Source organism: Toxorhynchites rutilus, chromosome 2 (assembly GCF_029784135.1).
Source record: "Toxorhynchites rutilus septentrionalis strain SRP chromosome 2, ASM2978413v1, whole genome shotgun sequence".
NCBI classification, from domain to species: Eukaryota; Metazoa; Arthropoda; class Insecta; order Diptera; family Culicidae; genus Toxorhynchites; species Toxorhynchites rutilus.
The window spans coordinates 5,773,208-5,786,674 of NC_073745.1; the positions used below are offsets into that span (position 1 = coordinate 5,773,208).

General features: G+C 39.2%; 2 protein-coding genes across 10 annotated transcripts in view; one reads left to right on the forward strand and one right to left on the reverse strand.

Moving 5' to 3' along the window:
• Positions 1-13,467, forward strand: part of LOC129767283 (echinoderm microtubule-associated protein-like 2) — a 58,208-nt gene that overhangs the window by 40,539 nt on the left and 4,202 nt on the right. For 6 of the 7 annotated variants that reach the window (XM_055767992.1, XM_055767988.1, XM_055767994.1 and 3 more), the window contains 2 exons: positions 4,997-5,236; positions 5,298-5,631. In XM_055767992.1, the coding sequence (XP_055623967.1) occupies positions 4,997-5,236; positions 5,298-5,631 (574 nt within the window). Of the gene's footprint in view, positions 1-4,461; positions 4,910-4,996; positions 5,237-5,297; positions 5,632-13,467 lie in introns of those variants that run through there. The other variant, XM_055767993.1, reaches the window with a different exon arrangement.
• LOC129767285 (zinc finger protein 677-like) overlaps positions 1-13,467 on the reverse strand; it is a 44,786-nt gene that overhangs the window by 20,105 nt on the left and 11,214 nt on the right. The gene's annotated exons all lie outside the window — the stretch shown is intronic.

Below are 13,467 nucleotides of genomic sequence, written 5' to 3' on the forward strand. Positions count from 1 at the left end.
TGGTCGTCCGGTAACGATAATGACAAAGCAGAGGAAGACATCGTTAAAGAAGCTGTTTGACAACAAGGACGCAACCAGCCTGCGTGACGCCAGTCGGAAATATGGCTGCTCCCACGTATTGATCCATCGGACCCTCAAGATGGAAGGAATCGTCTGCAGGAAGAAGACGAGGTCGCCGGAGTACACGGAGGAGCAGATTGAGACGGTTAAAAAACAGTGTCGGTGAATGACCAAAAAATACCGCGGGACGTCTTTCGTTCTGGACGACGAAAGCTATTTTCCGCTGTCCAAAACGCATATTCCAGTAAATGATAATTACTACTCCAGCGACAAGTCATCCACACCGCCTGAAGTGAAATACAAGTTCAAGCACAAGTTTGAAAAAAAAGGTTATGTTGTACATCGCCATTTCCGACCGAGGCATTTCAAAGCCTTGGTTTAAGCCGAGCGGTCTGGCAATCAACCAACAAATCTATCGAGAAGAGTGCCTCGATAAAATCCTGCTGCCGTTCCTGAACGAGCATCACGCGGATGAGAAGTACGTCTTCTGGCCGGACAAGGCGTCTTCCCAGTACGCCAAGAAGACGCTGGCGTATCTTAAGGAGAAAAAGATACCGTTCGTGCCGAAAGATCGTAACCCAACAAACTTGCCCCAGTGCCGCCCAATAGAGAATTTCTTTGGCTCACTCAGTGCCAAGTGTGTATAAAAACAATTGGAGGGCCAAGGACACGAAGCAACTGACTATAAGAATCCGGAATTGTATCCGGAAAATGGACGTAAGTGCCGTACAACGTTCTTGTGAGAGCATCGCGACAAAGTTGCGTCGAACAGCAGACCACGGCCCTTACTCAAACATTCACTGACATTTTTTTGAACAAAATACATTATGTTATTAATAAAAAAAACACTGAAATCGCTGAAAAAATTCTCATTTTTTATTTAACACCCGTTACATAAAAATGACTCGCAAATTAATATCGTAAATTTTGAGCAACCTCAAAAAGTGGAGTATTGCCAGATACCTTTAGAAGTCTTTGGGTAAGCAAAATATTGAAATAATATTCGAAGTGCGGCGAGAAAAATATTTTTGTGGGTGACAATATAGTTGCCACGGCTTTATAAAGGGCTAAGTGACCTTACCTTAATTTTCTCAAAGTACCTAAGTGCAAACTTGTTATACAGTAAAATAAAAGGACCATGTTTCGACTTATATTTGATCATGACTGCCTCCTATTAAATCGAGTATATGTGTCAAATATAGCACAAGTCAAAACGTGCCTGAAAGACTTGTACACTCAAGCACATTATTTCGCACGAACTAGTTCACGCTTTTTTACTTGCCGATTTTCCAATCTTGTACGAATTTATGAACGATGAGCCTTGTTAATATGTAATAATATTGAATAATATTTCCATCTGAGAAGCCTTTATCAAACGGAATCAAATAGACCCATTTCTTAAAGTTAAGACTCAAACGGATGAAAAATGGGTCACATACGACAGTATTGTGCGAAAACGATCGTGGTCAAAGCATGGCGAAGCAGCTCAAACGGTGGCCAAACCAGGACTAATGGCCAGGAAGGTTTTAGTGTGTATTTGGTGGGACTTAATTATCATTTGTTCATGAGTTACTTCCGTATCATTGTTTATGAGTTACTTCCGTATGGCCAAACACTAAATTCAGATCTCTACTATCAACCAGTGTTGCAACATTTTAATCTGTACCAGAGGGGTATATAAAAGAGGGTATAAAAATATTTCTCATCTGTACTTTTCCTTCCAAAAATCTGTACCATCGAAAATATTCCTTATAGTGAAAAATCTATTTTAAAAGCATGAAAAAAACACTCATTTATTTACTGCAAACACTATATCCACATTTGCAAGTCATTCGTGTGTTTGATGATGATTATACATAGGGCCTGATTCTCGAATACACTTCACGGTGGGAACGAAATAAACGGCACGCCATTAAACTACGTTTTACGAGTTAGTGAAGTGTCGGAGATAATAATGAGTTTTCAGGCAGAATGAGCACTTTTCAAATGAAAATCATTAATGAAAATTAACTTTTTCGTATCAAACTGGTGTTCAATGTGAGTGGAAAACTTTGTTTTCTTCATGTGGTATAATAATCTCATACAAAAATTTTATCTGAAGATAATTTGATCTTATAATGATGAGTTTCAGAAAGAAACTAATTTCGTATCCAGATGTCGACACCGTACTGTTGGAATGGCGGATACATTTGAGATTTCGATACGATTGCGATTGCGATACTGCTGCCTAAATGTAGTATGATACCTTAATGTTGCATTGTTCAAATGTAAGAAATTCCACACGCGGAAAAAATCTGTACCAGTCTGTACTTTTTGACGAAAATTTGTACTCTGTACCGTACAGAATATGTACCAAAAATAACGAAAAAATCTATACCATTCCAGTTAAATCTGTACGTGTGGCAACACTGCTATCAACAACTGGACTGTTTGAAGCTAGCGATTGACCAGAAACGGCCAAAATTGGCTAGCAGTAGAAATGTTTTGTTCCATCAGGAAAACGCAAGGCCCCACATGTCTATAGTTACTCACCGGAAACTCCGGGAGGTTGGCTGGGTAATAAAATCTAGTCCTAACCTGGCACCAAGTGATTACCACCTGTTTCTCGCATTGCAACATTTCCTGAGTGATAAGAAATTGGAATCAAGAGAAGATTGTGAAAACGATTACTATAGTTTTCGCCAATAGGAACCAAAACTTCTATGAGAGAGACATTATGATATTACCTTTAAAATGGCACCACAAAAAAACGATGCATATTTGACCCAAATCGGACAGTTCTAAATATCTCAAATAAAGTTTTGAGTTATACGCAACAAAAACGGATTACTTCCCCAACCTAATATATTCTACTAAAATATTAGTCATTCTTATAACAAATTGATTCGCGTAATACAACTTAGGCAGTATTTTGAAAGTTTCGAATGAGAACTTGCGTTATTTAATAGGAGTTGATGTTTTGACCTCGCCGACCCCCAAAATCAGTTTTCGTTTGTATCGACCCCTTGGAAGCCGAAATATCGACCACTTTGAGGAACCCTGCCGTAGACGAATGGCGTGACGATAGTTTGTCACTAGGTGAGATTTAAAGTCGTGTCCTCATATGTTACCGACTCGGGTATCAAAAAGAAGTTGAAAAATAAGGTAGCTTCCACAATGGAGCGAGAAACTTTGCTATCTCACGTCACTCGCCGCGTGGAATAAGGGGGATTATTAAATTGGACAACTCATGATCAGAATTGAGTTCATCTTCTTCTTGAATGGCGTTAACGTTCTCTGTGGAAATTTTGCCGTCTCAACGAATGCTAGCGTCATTTATTAATACTTAGTTGAGATTTCTTAAGCCAAATAACACGCCTTCATTGTATTCCGAGGGGCAAGCTCTAGAATACGCGTGACCACAGTGCAAGCCGAAGAAAATTTCTCATACGAAAAATCCTCCGGCCAGAACGGGAATCTAACCCGAACACCCGGCATGATAATGTGAGACGCTAACCACTCGGCCACGGGTGCACTGAGTTCATCAAAATGTTAATTTAATTTTAATGGTTTAGCTATGTAAATCTGATACAAATGGTGTTCAAGAATGATGTTTACAATATTTGTAAGTGTTATAATCCGGAAAAGGTCTGAATACGTGCGAAATAATCATCTGGTGATCGATTAAAAATTAGCTCGAATGAGGGACGCATTGACACCAATAGATGGTGTATTTTATAACCCTTTAAAACATGTGATTCTGTAAAAATATACCATAAAACTACTGTAAATCATGAAAAAGACGATTTAATTTATATGTTTTGAAACATTCGAATACCTGATTTGACAAAGGTGTGCTGAATTAGAGCATTCAAAAAAGTGGACAAACCATGATCATATTTTCGACTGAACAAACCAATTACCAAATTACCTTACCAAAGTGAAGCAAGATTCGAACAGTGGTTCACTTGTTTTTGATAAGCAGTATCAATGACCCTGAGTACCTATGTCTTCTTATCTGCATTCCATCTGCACGCACATTTTTGCAAAAAAAAACTTTCTGATAACGATTGCAGCTATTCAGTCAGTCCCTCTATCAGCCCGGATGCTGCTCATTGTAATCGATAGCTCAAACACTGCCCACCGATGATACCCCGGACAACATTGTATATAAATATCTCTCCAGCTGGTGGAAGGCCAACTAAACTATTCATGCGTCGCAATTTGTGTCCCGTCTGGCTACCAAGACTTGCACGTAAGAAAATCGAACGATCTCGTTCGATACCCACACCGGTCAGTCGGTCGAAGACGACGAGTGTTTACCGATAGCCAGCCAATGTTTATATGATATCGGTACAGAGATAGAGGAGTGCGGTGTGAATCACATTCACACGCCAATTCCCAAAGCTCTCGGTTTTGTCGCCCCCCGACGGTGTGCGATAATGCCGGAGCACAACACATTCCAACGCTTGCGCAGCTCTGTCCCCGGTGCCAGTCGCGGTGGCCCTGCTGGCTCCTTGACAGGCACTACTAGAGCTACCACCGTCTGGAGCCGTTTGTTCGAGCGTAGTGTTGTGTGTTTTTGTGTCCCTTCTTGGGCCGATTTGTTATCCATCGTTTTTTTTGTGTTATAGAATTCCAATTGTTTGATGATTGATTAGTAGAAGTTGATTGTTTTGCCTTTCGTTGTTACATTAGCCAAAATTGCGATAATGTGCGGTTGTTTTGATCGATGAGTTTCGAGGAGTGTGTGTTAACAAGTACAAATTTAATTTCACCGAAGCAATGGCTGCTGAAGGGGTATCGACGGTGACTTCAATCGAAGCCTCATCCCCTTTGAAGGACGTTTACGATATTCAGAAAGGATGGCGTAATAATGCTTTTTAATTAATTATCTACCAATCGATACAGTTGGCAAGCACTGAACGCTTCGTTTTTATTCATGTTCTCCTTGCAGAAGAGATGCTTGCGACAGAGAAGGCCAGTCTGGTGGAACGAGTGAACGACTTGGAACGGGTGGTGCTAGAACAGAAAGATGAGATTGTGTGTCTCAAATCCACACTGGCCGATGTTCTCCGGCGGATGAGTGCGATTGATAACACATTTGACAACAGCAAAATGACAGAGGGAAGCTCGCACAGTGGTTCGACACTGTCCAGCAAGAGCTTTCGATTCTCCCGCAATACCATTACTCGGTGTAAGTATTTTGCTAATAAGTTGTACACACACTGCGATGATAATATAATCACTCCTTATAGTAAATTCCACTGCGGACGAGAAACGCTTCGGTCGGGTCCCGGCCCGGGTTACCAGTTCTCCCTCGCGCAACATAGGAACCGCAAAGGCTAGCAGTTTAGCCCAGAAGGCGATTCATCATTCCAACGGATCTCTGCATTCCGACTCCATGAGCAGCCACTCGATATCGCCTGCACCGTCACCTTCGCCTAAGCAACCAAACATGCAAAATCTAAGCGCCTCAGCTATCGGAATCGGCGGAGGAATGAACGGCAGCGGGAGCGGCATGGGCAAAAGATGGAGCTCCACGGGAGATTTCGTTAGCGGATCGCCGGGCCCATCGGTCAGTAGTACAAGGTAAGCTTATACCCATCACTAGCCGACACGGCGAATTTCGTTCCGCCGAAAATTTATTTTTTGATATGAATACTTTCAAACATTCACGGTTTCTTACTGAGCGAATGATCGTGGGTTCAATCGCAGAACTCTTCATACATTGATTACCCTTCAACTCTTTACAATTTCCTTTTACCATAAATTTTCTAGTACCGTTTTATCTCAAATTCCAAACACTTCATTTTTAAATGTGAATTTACAAACTTGTATGTTATAAATAATTGAATAATGAAAACAAGACAAACAAGCATCGTTCATTTTTCAGTTTTTGTAGTTGTTTCAACTTTTTGGTTTGCTGTTAACATGAGAGAGAGTGCTAGAGAATGTAAAAACCTACAATAACTGTGAAAAAAATTATACTTTATGCAGAAATCTTCATTAAAAATTTTATTGAAGTAGTGTTCGGAATATGAATCAAATTTCTACGCATGATTCAAATTCCGAACGCTTCATTTTCAACTGTAAATTTACTGAACTTTAATATCATAAATAATTTAATAATCAAAACCAGTGTTGGAAAAAAATCATCTTCCCTAAGATCAAATGCATAGATTTTCGGGCTAGGTTGCATCGAAAACCTATGTATTCCAAACGAAAATTAAAATGACAGATCCAGGCAACCAGTGAATATGAGCAAATGAACTTTTGTCCTTCAATATGTTTTGATGTTTATTTTTACCACCCAGTGTCATTTTCATCTTGATTATCGGAACTTATTAGAACTGAATTTCATTTCAACCAAATGAATTTCAGCTGTTGTTAACTTCTATCCTGAGGCTGCTGTGTGCGGTTGGGTTTTGCAGCTGCCGGATGCCGTATTCGGAAATACCTTATGAAATTCCCGATGTCGCAAATGACTTGACGGTAGCTAAAACCACTCGTTGTATCCATTCTGCATATGCCGTTGCTACCGTCCCGGCAAATAGAATTTATTTTGAACTTACATTCACTGCCAGAACGAATATCGTTTCGGATGTGATGAATATCAATTTGTTGCTTTTGATATCCAAAGTATAAATAACAGCGAAGTTAAGAACCCCACTCAATGTCGCATTCATTTATAGCAAATTTGTTCAAGCAACAGCGATGTGAACAAAATGAACTCGTTTGTTATTGTCATCAATATAATGAGGGCAGTGTGTTTCAAGCTGAAAAAAAGTCATCTACACTGAAATAAAATCATGTTCGTTACTCGTGAATATTTGTTGATATTCTAAGACACTGATCAAAACCCTGACACTCTTTGGGTTATAGACGCCCTTGGTCCCGAAACCATGTAAACTGTAAAAAACAAATACAAAGAATAATTACGAAAGCAAAATACAATGTTTTGCGAGTATAACATTTTTCCAAAAAAGACTAGCTAATTGACTTTAATTTGATATATCGATCATATGAATCTGTTCAGTAGTTCAAAAGTTCTGATTTTTTACAAAAAATTGCATTTTTGCTGCTCGTAATTTGAGACAAAATTGTTTGGAATATGAGTCAGTGACAAGAATGGTGTTCGGAATTTGAGACAAAGGTGATTAAACATATTTTTAGTTTTTCACCATGAATATGTATTTGTAAATCAATTTTATTGTAGTCAAATGAAAATGAAGGCTCTATTGTATCCAAAAATCAATTTAATTTCGATAAATAGTACCATTTTGAGTAATGAGACACTGTTTAATGGCCATCAAAGCTTAAGTTTTCGGAATGTGAGACACTTAAAGGGTGTGTCACATCAAATTGCATCACGGAAAAAACGCTGTAGGAATTCCCCCAGTAGACCGATCCTTTTGAAAATTTTAGACAGTAAAATAAAAACTATTAAACAACTTTTGGCATTTTCTTTTTAGTCATACTTCGAACCCAAGCCCGTATGCTCGCACCTTCCTCTTTACCCCGTCCATAAGGTTCTATACAACGTCAGGTTGTAGTTTTTTTTTAACAGAAATCCATTTTCTCTTGAAGTCCGCCTCCGATTTGACAAATTTTGGGTTCTTCCGGAGGGCCTGCTTCATAATCGTCCAATATTTCTCTATTGGGCGAAGCTCCGGCGCGTTGGGCGGGTTCATTTCCTTTGGCACGAAGGTGACCCCGTTGGCTTCGTACCACTCCAACACGTCCTTTAAATAGTGGCACGAAGCGAGATCCGGCCAAAAGATGTTCGGGCACTCGTGCTGCTTCAAAAGTGGTAGTAAGCGCTTCTGTTGGCACTCCTTAAGGTGAACCTGCCCGTTTACCGTGCCGGTCAACACGAAGGGGGCGCTCCGCTTTCCGCAAGACCAGATCGCTTGCCACACCATGTACTTTTTGGCAAACTTGGATAGTTTCTGCTTGCGAATCTCCTCCGGAACGCTGAATTTGTCCTCTGCGGAGAAGAACAACAGGCCCGGCAGCTGACGAAAGTCCGCTTTGACGTAGGTTTCGTCGTCCATTACCAGGCAATGCGGCTTCGTCAGCATTTCGGTGTACAGCTTCCGGGCTCGCATCTTCCCCACCATGTTTTGCCTTTCGTCGCGGTTAGGAGCCTTCTGAACCTTGTATGTACGCAGGCCCTCCCGCTGATTGGTCCGCTGGACGAATGAACTTGACAAATTCAGCTTATTGGCGACATCCCGGACCGAACTTCTCGGATCACGTCTAAACTGCTTAACTACGCGCTTGTGATCTTTTTCACTGATGGAGCATCCATTTTTGCCGTTCTTCACCTTCCGGTCGATGGTTAGGTTCTCGAAGTATCATTTTAGTAATCTGCTGACCGTGGATTGGACGATTCCCAGCATCTTACCGATGTCCCGATGTGACAACTCCGGATTCTCGAAATGAGTGCGCAGGATTAATTCACGACGCTCTTTTTCGTTCGACGACATTTTTCCAAATTTACGAAAAATTGACAGTGAAGCATGGCCAACGTGATCTATACACTCTTATCTGATTATAAGCGAAAGCTGAAGATATAATTCCTAAAAATTAAATTTCTACAGCGTTTTTTCCGTGATGCAATTTGATGTGACACACCCTTTATACCAGAACTTTTCATTATTAATTAAAATTATTTTCAGGCACAATTCTCGTTCAGGAAACACTTGCAAATAACATGTTTCTCTGTTACATAGAATACATGTTTGATACAGAGAATAAAATAAAATAAAGACAGCTCAAATCGGACGATTCCTTTTTCGAGTTTTGCGCTTAGCAACACATTTGGTGATCTATTTTTTTTAAATAGATAGAAGATATAGAATGCGTTATTCAAAATGAAAATCTATTCCCACTTGCGAAATAAGAGCAATTTTACTAGGGCAAACATCAAATGGATTAAAAATGCTTCTCGCAATGTAATTGTGAAATATATGGGAATACAATTTTCCGATTTTCACAGTTTTCCAAAAAAATTTAATTACCATGTTTGGTTTAAATATGTGTTTTATTTGTATGTAATTTGTATGTAAGCTTCAATCTAACTTAGTAATAATTTAGACGAAAATGTCAACTTATCCAGATCAATATTTTGAACAAATTCTTTGAATACACCCAACCTCTAATGTGTAAGGTAGGAAAAGAAGAATTTGTTGAGCGACTTTTTTAGAACGGATATTTCATAAACATTAAACAACGAAATCCTGCCATAGGTATTTCATTACTAATTTTGAATTAATATTTCTCAGAATGCGGGATTTTCATGTAGATAACTCCTAACATTTTTCAATTGTTCGATGGTTAGTTTCATAAAATATATAATTTTCTTCATTGTATTAAATTATTAGGGAATACCTAAATTGATTGATGCAAATTCATCGAAAGTCCATCCGCAAATGACTAAACAATGAGCGCTTGAAATCGGACAATTTTCGCGATGAGGCAGATTTTTCGTTTTCACATTGTACCCCAATATGTTCCAAATAGACGTAATCCTACGTTAAAAAGTTTTAACCCAAACAAAAATTACATTTCTTTTTAAATTATTAAGTTAGACGATTTCAAAACAATAAGATGAAAATGATTTTTTCAGTTCTTCCTTTCTCTTCAGCCAAAATCGTTTTCGATCGTGAGTATTCTATACTCACACTGAAACATCGTTTCTTCAATTTCGTTCTCTTCAGCTGTCGCTTCCTTTGAATTTGAAAGCAAACGTTTAACTTGAAGATTGAATTGATGAATCAATCGTATAAGTAGCGTATATACAGCATCATATATTCAATATTTTTGGTGGAATATGGTGCGCCTAACTGGCATATACATGCAAAAGTGGAGGCAATATACGTATAAGGCAAATACTTTCGAATTAGTTTGTATAGTCAACTTATATGTGACCTGATACGACTATTGTCACACGCATATACGATTTATTACACACAAATGAAAAATACGAATTTCCGCCATTTGTATATATGATAATCTTTATATTTGTAGAAATAGAAATCATTTCATTGACTTTCAGTGCAAGGAGGACATAAAAGTTTAAAATGCGTGGTGGTGATTGCTTAAGAAAATTTCTCCGATGGGATTCGAACTCCGGTTGTTTGGATTATCGAGCAATAGCTATCTCGCACGGCTATCTGAAATATAATTCTGGAGCTGTGCTATGATACAAAAGAGATGCAGGTACAAGCTACTTTTGGGCCTGCTGGCGTCTAGCAGATGGTAGAGACTAAACACGTACATATGATACAAAAGAGATGCAGGATAAAAAAAAAGAGATGCAGGTACAAGCTACTTTTGGGCCTGCTGGCGTCTACCAGATGGTAGATACTATTTGCGTCCCTAAATTTGAATAACCACCAGTCATCGATACTATATATGACTAGCTGACCCGGCGAACTTCGTCCCGCCTAAAATTATTGTTTTGTTATAAATTCTTTAGAACAAATTTCTAAACTTTTTCTCATTATAACATTGTTCTATGGTCAGAATACAACAAATACAACAAAATGAAGATGTCTACGGGTAGAGACGAACACATCAAAATAAAGCTGCCTCAAATCGGTCGATTCCTTCTTCTGGTTTCGCGCTTAGCAAACACATTTCGCCTTACATTTTTATTTATATAGATGATTTATCGCAGTTATATATTGATTTTAGTTATACGTTTATGCGACTAACGAACTGCATCTGCCTGACATGCGTGTATATTTTTTTTATCCCATTTGCTTATTTTTGGCTCATTAGCATTTTGAGCTGTAACAGAGCCGCATTTTGATCGTTTTGATACATATCACATCTATAATTAGCACATTACACAGTTGCCATTTTTCAGTGTAAGAGTATTCCTTCTACACCATTGCACATGGTACATTTACACAGTAGCCATTTAGGCGTAAGAGTATTCTTTCTGTTCTTCCATTATCCAGTTAAACCACCGGACAGCGGTGACAGTTGATATGATTGTTGAGTTATTAATAGAACAGCAGCCCGATGTGTCTTTCAAAGCAGAGCAGTTGTATGGATGAATCGATCTTATTTCGACCGTGGATCGATCTCCATCGCTGATGATTGTTACGTGGACGTAGTTATTCTGTAACAACACAAAGATGGTCAATGAGGAGCCTGAGATTTGAACTCACGATCGATCGATTACTAAGCGAACGCGCAACCAATGTGGCTACGGAAACCCCCGACATGCATATATGATGTAGTGTATATCATAGTAATCGGTTCTATGATATACACTACCGTAAAATAAAATTGTTATATTATTTTAAATATACACGATGTATACTTTGATCGATATTATATATGATTGTAGTTCGATCCCACTTTATACGCAAATTGGAGTATGTAAAGTTATACGATTGAATGTTTGCTGGGAAGAGCAGCATTACTTTTACCCTGCATGTGTTTGCATTCAAAGGTGATAGACATATTAGGCTAAATCGGAGCGCCCCAAAAGCATCTCAAAATTAGGACATATCCTGCTAAATCAGAACAGTTGGTAACCCTAGACATGAAACAAGCAAAACAGAGCGCTCGATGGATTTTTATGTGTATCGTGTCACTTTATCGACCACCATTCACTAAGTACCGGTTTGGTTTCACGCGCGTTTACTCCCAGTACCGGCTAATGTTTCGTTACATATCGTGTTATGTTCATTACTTTTTGTTTCAACGGAAGGTAAACTTATTGAACTTATACTTTATTTTACATAAAGAAGTCGATAGCTAAAAGTCGATTAACAGGCTATCGGTCGATAAAGTATTATGATGATTCGACACGGTCAATCTACGATGTCGTGAGCTGTGTTAACAACTCATGGTCGAAATTGTGACATGTCCCACTGTGCGTTCGGGTGGTTCAAATCTCTGTCCCCTCCTACGGTGCTTAACATCTATATATTAATGGTACATAGAGGGAGAACACACGGACATTTCTACGAATAAAGCTAGCTAGAATATTCAAAAACCAACATATACTGAAAGAAAATAAAATCTAAAATTACATTTAAAATGAATAAGAGAAGGAATAAGGATAGATTTAAATGACGGCACAGGGCTAACACCACACAAACCAGAATGTATAAACAGCCAAGACAACACTACACGACACAATTCACATCACAACAGTTGGCAAGATTGTATCAGAGGCGGTGTAACCCGACCCGAATGTAACCTGGCGGGTTTGAGAGAGTTCCGCCATACTCGAGGCGGACACTTTTTCTAAACCATCGGACAAAGACGCACCAACTTGAAGACGTTATACGATACAGTCGATACAGTTCGCGGAAAAGGGTAACATTAAATCCCAGAATATTGAAGTGGAGATTCCCTTCCGTTCCTTCCGAACAATCCATACCGTTTCCGGAGGAAGTTTTACTGCTTCGTCGTCAATAACCATTGATGTGTCAACGGATAGTGAGGCGGACTCGTAATTTACACGTGTCCTATCCAAACTTCCGTCTCCTGTGCACCGGTCAAGGAGCGGAAATAGGACGAACCAACACCAGCAGACTGAACCAGTTTACTGTGATTGAGCCGACCCTGGGAAGGATCAGAGAGTCCATTGGGGCTGCTAGGGCGTAACAGAGCCTTGTTACGAAATGTACGTGAAGCTAAAGAGCGATTTAGTGCGATTTCTATAACACAACAAACAGGAGCGGTGCGAGAAAAAATACATTCACTTGCGCGGCGCTATCATGAGCAAGGCCGACACAGCCTTTGCTATTACCAGATCAAAACGCAATGCATAGTCAGTGCATTACAGCACGTGTGTTTTACTAGATTGCACGAATTCGGTCCCACACGTTCGACATAGACGACATTGAGCTCCATTTCTGTGAAGTGAAAATGGAAATGGATTTTTGGGTGGAATAAACACGCTTTTAAAACACATTCTCTATTACTGGGAGAAAATCTTGAAACAGAAGATGCGTCTTATAATGATTTTATATGATGAATAAAGAATTAACGGAAAAAAACTAGGAAAATAGTTAAGGTTAGGACTATGAGATACAGGGTGGGCCATTTAAAGTGGAAGGATTTGTTTTTGCAAAAGCAAAGTAAAGAAGTGGAATTTTAAATTTTTATTTTTTTTGAAATTCATTTATTTTGGTCCAAGGAGATTTGTTCTAACTACTTTTTGATTATGATATCTCGTAAATGATCGCCTCTGGCCTTGACCGCAAAATGTGCCCTTTTTTCGGCATTTTCCATCACTTTGCCCAATGTTTCGGCCGATATGGCAGCAATTTCTTGTCGGATATTGTCTTTCAGCGCATCCAGGGTCCTTGGTTTACCAGTGTATACCTTGGATTTTAAATATCCCCATAAAAAAAGTCAGGAGGCGTCAAAGTAGGTGATCTCGGTGGCCAG